The following is a 7,208-nucleotide window of genomic DNA, read 5'->3' on the forward strand; positions in this document are numbered from 1 at the left end:
TCTCTCTCTCTCTCTCTCTCTCTCTCTCTCTCTCTCTCTCTCTCTCTCTCTCATGTGCATTTAGGATTTTGGGGGTTTTTGTTGTTTTTGAGACAAGGTCTCACTACGTAGTTCAGGTTGGCCTTGAACTCAACTTTGTAGCCCAGGCTGGCCTCCTGCTCATGGCAATCTGCCTGCATTGGCCTCCTGAGTACTGAGATTACAGGCCTGTGCCACTACATCCAGCTGCATTTTGTATCTTATTTATTTATTATGTATTTAATACAGGGTCTCACTACACAGATCACACTTGTGGTGATCCACCTGTTTTTCAGCCTCCCAAGTGCTGGGATTACATGTATGCGCCACCACGCCCAGTCTCAGCATGCCCCGGGGGCAGGGCTGCCACAGCAGGTTGGGGATTGAACCCCTGGCCCCTGTGTCTACCTAAGCAGGTACTTTAATCCACTTAGCTGTCTCACTGGCCCTGCACCTTGTATTTTAAACTCTACCCTCTTTTCTCTTTAACTCTCAACTATACACAATGATTATGGCTACTCATCAAATACTGTAAATGACAGAGAGGGAAAAGAGAAAACTGCACAGGTGAGTGGTGGGGGAGACAAAAGCAAGAATAAAACATATATCATCAGCTAGACAAATGCATAGGGCAAGACAGAAGGCAGCGGGAAGAGAGCAAGGTGCTGAGAAACAGTGGTATGTGAAAAAGGAGTTGGGGGGAAGAGTCCAGGAGGGAGGGTGGGACTCCAAAGGGGGAGATAATACAAGGAAAGCAACCCCTGATGGACTTCTAAGTGATGCGCCCACCAGAGCTTCGAGGTTACTGCAGAAAAGCCAAGAGCATGGGAAGACAGTGGAACATACCTCCTTCTTGAAGATGGAATCAAAACCAGCAATCTTGTTGCCCTTGGTGTCAATGAGGGAGCCCTGTGGCTCACACGTGATGACATCTCGGGTTGGCTTGGGCAATGGCAGCAGTTGGCGAACCTTTTCCAGACTGTCTGACTGGTGCTCCCCTAACTCCTTCTGCAGGCACAGGAAGACGGGACAAGAGTTCAAAGATACATAACAAGAAGTCTTGGAAGCCTCAGAGAATAGCACAGAACCTGGGATAAAGAGGAGGGTTGGAAGACTTTGGCCAGAAAAAGTCCCTGAGACTGGAGAGCAAATGCAGTCAGGGCAGGGAGAACAGAGATGCAACCTCCAGACCTTGCCCTTGCCTCCTCTGCTCACCTGCAGCTTCTTTACCAGGTTCATGTATGCACGCTTGTTTTCCTCCATACTGCCTTGTGAGATGCTAGACATGTCTGCAGCCAAGGTCCCATTGATGAGTACACTCAGCATGTCCAACACCGTAGTAAAGAGCTCACTGTGTCAGAAAGCAAGGAAAGGGGGTACCCAGAGAAGAAGTTCAGAAAAAGGTCTCAGGGCAAGGTCAAGGTGTTCAACATGTCAGCTCTAGGGCACCAAGGCTCTATGAGGAACCCAGGGTCACAGGCCACAGTATCAGCCACACACCAATCTCAGACGGGGGTATGGGAACAGTGGTGCACCCCCTCCCTGGGTAGGGCATGGCTTACTTGTTGGACTGCATGTCGACCGTGCCACTGATGATGACCTCCAGGAGAAGCACAGCCCACTCTGTGGTCTGGTGGGTGCTACGCTGTACCGTGTCAAACATGCCCCCCACCTGCCAGGGCCATAGATCAGTCAGACAGCTCAAGGGAGGCAGCCAGTTTAGGTTAGTTAGAGCATGGGCTGGGGGGAGCTGGAAGCCTAAGGTCAAGCTCCATCTGCATTTATGGTTTGCTGAGATCTTAGGTTAATGGCTCAATTCTTAACATGTCTGGGCCAGTTCCCTTTTCTAAAGTGATGAGGGTTGGACTACATGATTTCCAGGATTTCACTCAACATTCCACAGTGGGTTTCTAGTATTTCTACGGATCTGCCAACATCTAGGAAACTGAGGGAGAGTCCCTGTGAGGATCCAGGGCAAGCTACTGGGCCCTGTCCACAGTGATCCAGTCCCATTAATGACTTTCAGGCCCAATAGTTAAGAGTTAATACTTGAAGATCCCCAAAATCTGGGGTCTCCATCCTCATCCCTGCCCTCCCCAACTCAGCCTTCTTTACTGCATTCCCAGCCCCACCTCCTTTCTTCTCCCCAGCTTTCCTCTCACCAGGTTGAGCCGAAGTTTGAGTGCCTCATGCATTAGCTGCTTCGGTTTGTAATCATCTAAGTACTGGCCATCTCGCCAATTCTTCACAATCTACGATAGAATTTAGTTGAACATGCAGCTCAGGGATCCTCTGGGTTTTGATCGGTAACTAATGAAAGTTCCAAGTACATAATGGCCTCTTGGGTATATGCTTTCTTGCCCTCTTGCCCACCTCCATGGCCCAAAGACCCATACCTGGTGCACCTGGTTGTACAGGGAGGTAAGGAGTCCCTCACGTTGCTCATCCTGCCCTTTCAGACATGTCAGCACCAGGGATAGGAAGGGCTGCTGGCTCAACAGGGACATGCTAGAAAGGGAAGGGAAGGCAGAAGAGAAAAGGGCAAGGGAGAGGGGGAAGAGAAGGGAGGGTAGAAAGGGAAGGGGAGGGAAGAAAAGAACAGGGGAAGGGAGTGGGGAGGAGAAAAGAGAACTATGGGTTGGGGTTCTAGCAACTTCCAACCTCTTACTCCTCCAAACCCTAGACTCCAAGATCTGGCCTCTTGCTCAGCCATGCCTCTAGCCAAGGTCCCACTGATGAGTATACTCAGCCACACCACTCTTACCCCTTGATTTACCACTTCCCTATGATGTCCATTCTCAGTCCTTGGCCCCAAATTTTCTTCTTCACTGGGCCTGCTCTTTTCTCAATCCTAGCACCCCTCAAACCCTTTACCTCTTTTGCTTTTGTCGATCACGTTCTTTGCGAGAAGAGGAAGCTAAGTGCTGACCCTTCTCCAATTCTTCCCCAGCAGCCTTTAACACATGCCCTTGCACAGAGGTGGGCAGTTTGGCAATGAGAGGGGCCACAAGCCACACACCAGAGCGTTCTAGAGAGCTGTGGGTCAGACAAGAAGACACAGGCTTGTGAGGTCGCCCCTCCCTGGACATGCACAGTATCTCCCCGAGGCAGGAATCATTCATGGAACTAATAGAGAAATTCATGGGAGGATGAGGCCTAACACTTTCTACCCAACCTGAGCACAGGTTTGGTCTTGCTGCTGCTGGGCATGTTGTTTGCTGTGCTTCCAGAAGATGATCCTGTCTCAGCTGACTGCTGGAAGACTTCAATTGTGGCCTTGGCGATGTTCTCCAGGAGGGAGTTCATCTCCTAGGGAGGATGAAAGGCACAGAGGTGCTAAAATAGGCAACCAAGGGCCAAGGAAGAAACCTGGTATGAGGGATATGAGATAAAGGTGAAGGAGAGTATCTGTAGAAGTGGACAGCAAGAGAGGAACACAACTGCTGGGAGCTGTGCCCTGAGCACCTCCATATTTCTCCAGTTCCCCACCATTTTCTTCTCTGTATGCCTCCTACATCTGGGATCCAAGAAACAGGTTCCACTGCCAGCCCAGCCATGCTTCTCCTCAGCTTAGAACTCCAGCACTCCCAACACATTTCTCTTATCACCAGCTCCACATGTCTGCCACTTTCCTATCCCCTTTTACTTTTCTCAGTTTCACAGCCTAAGTGTAGGACATGGAGTTTTTTTTTGTTTTGGAGGTGGCCATACTGGGGATTGAACCCAGGCCCTTCATGCTGAGCTACCACACTGTTCTTTTTGAGACAAGGACTTGCTAACTCATTAAAGTTGTTTGGACTAGCCTTGAACTTGCAATTCTCTTGCCTCAGCCTTTCAGAGTGCTAGGACTGCAGGCATGTGCCATCACAGCTGGCTAGAACCCAGGTTCTTCGGTGGTGGTTCATTTCCTTGAGCTGAAGGTGGGCTTAGGAAAGGGAGGGTCTGGGAAGGTATTACTCACATTGTTAGGGGTCTGCTTGATCATGAGCTGCAGTTCCAGGGAAGACTGGCGCATGGTCCACTGGTCCAAGTTCTGTGATGGAAGCCCCACACAAGCTAGTGATCACCCTATCACCCCCAGCTACCCACCCCTCTATAACTAAATCCTAATCTCCCGTAACTTTTTTTAACAGAAAATTTTTCTTGGCAGGTGTGGTGGTGCATGGCTATGATCCCAGCACTTGGGACACTGAGGCAGGAGGACTGATCATGAGTTCAAGACCAGCCTGGGATACAAAATGACTTCAAGGCCAGCCTGAACTACATTCCAAGACTGTCTTCAAACAAACAAACAAGGAGGGGCTGGGGAGATGGCTCAGTGGAATAAACGCTTCCCTGGCAAGTGCACGGGGCCTGAGTTAAATCCCTGGTTCCGCCAAAAACAAACAAACAAACAAGGAACTTTTTCTTTTCTTTGTGGGTATGGTACTAGGACTTGAAGCACCCAGGGCTTTTGCACTGAGCTGTATCTTTAGCCTTTTATGTTTTTATTTTGAGACAGGGTCTTGCTAAGTTGCCAAGCTGTCCAGGCTGGGCTCCAACTTGCAATCCTGCTTCAGTCTTCCAGAGTGCTGGAGCTATAGGTGTGCCACCACCCCAGCCGAATCTCCCATAACTTTGAATAACAGGTTTCTAGGGCTCTAAAAGGGCCTGCTATGCCCCTTATAGGAAAGATTACATCTAAATAATCTAAAATACTTGACGTCTAGCCTATTTTAAGTGCAGTTCAAGATTTCACATCTTCCTCTAGATTCTCGTTCTACAGCTTCATATCCCTTTGCATCAGAGAGCTTTGCACAGTATTTAACCTTTAAATACTTTATATTAAAGTTGAAGCGGGGGCCAAAGATACAGCTCAACAGCATACTGCCTGCCTAGAAAGTGCAAGGTCCTGAGATCAACCCCCAGTACCAAAAATAAAAAATAAAATAAAGTTGAAGCCTGCCTCTGTTGTTTTAGACCAACTATTCAAAGTCCCACACAAGGCCTTTCAAGATAATCTCTCTTGGTCCTGTGGAGACTGGAGAGCTGCTACTGGCTAATCTCCCATCAGCATTATCTCCTCAGGCTGGAGGGACCTCATTCCTTTAGGTTTTCTTTTTTCTTTCTTTTTTTTTTTTTGTGGAAGCGGGGATTGAACTCAGGCCCCTGCGCTTGCCAGGGAAGCACTTATTCCACTGAGCCATCTCCCCGGCCCCTCCTTTAGATTTTCTTCCACAGCCTTCTTCCACCCGACAATCACCTAAATATCTGCAGTAGTGGAAAGGGCACAGGCATACCTGGAGTCAACATACCAACTCTAAACTTCTGAGCTGCATGACCTTGGAGAAGTTACTTAACCTCTTTAAACCTCAGCTTCCTCACTGGTCAAATAGAGGTATTTATACCTGCTTCACAGGGTTGTAAAGTAAGACAAAATCCACGTATGTGGCCACAAAGAGTACTGTGCTTAATAAGTAGTAACTACTTACAAAGTCCATACTCATTGGTTAGTAAGTTTACTTACTCACTGAGTCACAACAAAAGGGCCAGATGTACCAAGCCCCAAGCCAGACCATCCAGACGTTATGACTCCTGCTGGTGAGCTGCACTCCTTCCTGCTATGCCGCTGTGCACTCACCTCACAGTGTTACTACTTGACCTGGACCACACTGGATTCACTACGGAAGCTGTACTGGAGCTGCTGCCTGTCCTCCCTCCCTTCCCCCCTCCCTCCCTCCCACATCCTTATCTGTCTGCTGAACTTCCTCTCTCTCTCTCTTTCCTTGGTTTTCACTGCTTCTCTTCATGTTGGGCCCCATTATTTCTTCCAAGACCCTGTCACCTTGGCTTACCTGCAGAATGCGCTTAATACGCTGCCGCTGGGGGTTTTCCCCATCCTCATTGTCCAGCAGTCGATGTGGGTAGCAGATGAGCTGCATGAGGCGCTGGGCCTGTGCACTACTCAGCACTGGATCTTGGAGGTCATTGCTGTCCTCACACAGGGACTTAAGGCAACGTTCTCCTACCCATTCCTGAGGAAGCTGATAATCAGGGACTGGGGGCAACCAGTAAGGGGGCTAGGGAGAACAGGGATGGCTGGGGTGGGTAAGGGACCTGATATACAGTAGGGAAGTGGTACGATCATAGGATAGAAACAGGCCTGTATTATACAGAGGCATTTAGGGGATGTGGGAGGAAGGTGGGACTGACCTGTTGGCAGATGCTGCGCAGCACGTACTTGGCATAGACATCCAGACTAGCTGTCTCCACAGAGATGTTGCGGCCACCCTGCCTCCGACCGCCACTGCCACCTCCTCCCTCCTCCTCTGGAAGTTCCTCTGTTCCTCCTGTCACAGTGAAGCCTGAACCCTTCAGTTCTGCATCCCCTGTGGTTCACGGTGGGAGATACAGAGGGCAGAGTGAGATCAGAACATTGTGTAGAGACCCACCCTGGGCCTACAAAGGCACAAACTCTCCCAAATGTTGCCTTATGGGACAGAAACATATTTCTCACCCTCCTCTCCTCCCCAAGGTCAGGGAGACCACCTTTGGGAGGGAGAAAGACTATCCCTTGTAGTTGAGCTGATACTCCACCCAATACACACTTCTGGCACCACTCCCTTCCTACCCCCCACCCCTACCAAGTACAAACACAGCCTTGAGAACAGCAAACACAGCTCCATCCACGATGCGGTTCTGGGAGGCAGCCAGCAGGTGGCGGTCACAGGAGGAGCGGATTCCCACCGTAGGCTTGTCTGGAGAGAAAGCTGAAGTCAGAGGAAACAGGAAAAGTGTGTATGTGTGTGGGATGCTTTCTATTGGCAACTGGCTTGGATCAGGGTCACTTACTTCCATCAGACTGGCAAGGATTGAGTTGTGGTGTCTTGAAAAGGTGGAGGAGGATGCGGCAGGTGAGCCGAGCACCTGGCTCAGAGTCTTGTTCACTACAAGCTAAAAGGATGACAAACATCTGGAAAGGACGAAACCAAACCAAACTGTGTGTGTTTGTGTATGAATGTGTGTGGTGGGAGGAGTAAGGGGAAAGACAGAGAAGGTGAAAGGAAAAGCAAACAACTGTTACGTAGTAATAGGAGCAAAAGATGGAAAGATCATGCACTATGAGGAAAACATGCTACAAATACACGAGGCCCTGGGTTCCATTCTCAGACCACCAGACGAGAGAGAGACAGAGAGTGAGAGAGACGGGG

The 7,208-nt window shown here is 49.6% G+C and overlaps 1 protein-coding gene across 2 annotated transcripts in view; it reads right to left on the reverse strand.

Moving 5' to 3' along the window:
• The window catches only part of Med12 (mediator complex subunit 12), a 23,729-nt gene that overhangs the window by 5,179 nt on the left and 11,342 nt on the right, over positions 1-7,208 (reverse strand). For both annotated transcript variants that reach the window (XM_004646802.2, XM_004646801.2), the window contains exons 25-36: positions 6,850-6,951; positions 6,642-6,755; positions 6,211-6,386; positions 5,853-6,032; positions 3,980-4,051; positions 3,194-3,327; positions 2,893-3,054; positions 2,415-2,526; positions 2,181-2,270; positions 1,581-1,690; positions 1,234-1,369; positions 865-1,026 (exon numbers count right to left, since the gene is read on the reverse strand). In XM_004646802.2, coding sequence (XP_004646859.1) covers positions 865-1,026; positions 1,234-1,369; positions 1,581-1,690; positions 2,181-2,270; positions 2,415-2,526; positions 2,893-3,054; positions 3,194-3,327; positions 3,980-4,051; positions 5,853-6,032; positions 6,211-6,386; positions 6,642-6,755; positions 6,850-6,951 — 1,550 coding nt within the window. The remainder of the gene's footprint in view (positions 1-864; positions 1,027-1,233; positions 1,370-1,580; positions 1,691-2,180; positions 2,271-2,414; positions 2,527-2,892; positions 3,055-3,193; positions 3,328-3,979; positions 4,052-5,852; positions 6,033-6,210; positions 6,387-6,641; positions 6,756-6,849; positions 6,952-7,208) is intronic.

Source organism: Octodon degus, unplaced genomic scaffold (assembly GCF_000260255.1).
Source record: "Octodon degus isolate 3935 unplaced genomic scaffold, OctDeg1.0 scaffold00280, whole genome shotgun sequence".
NCBI classification, from domain to species: domain Eukaryota; kingdom Metazoa; phylum Chordata; class Mammalia; order Rodentia; family Octodontidae; genus Octodon; species Octodon degus.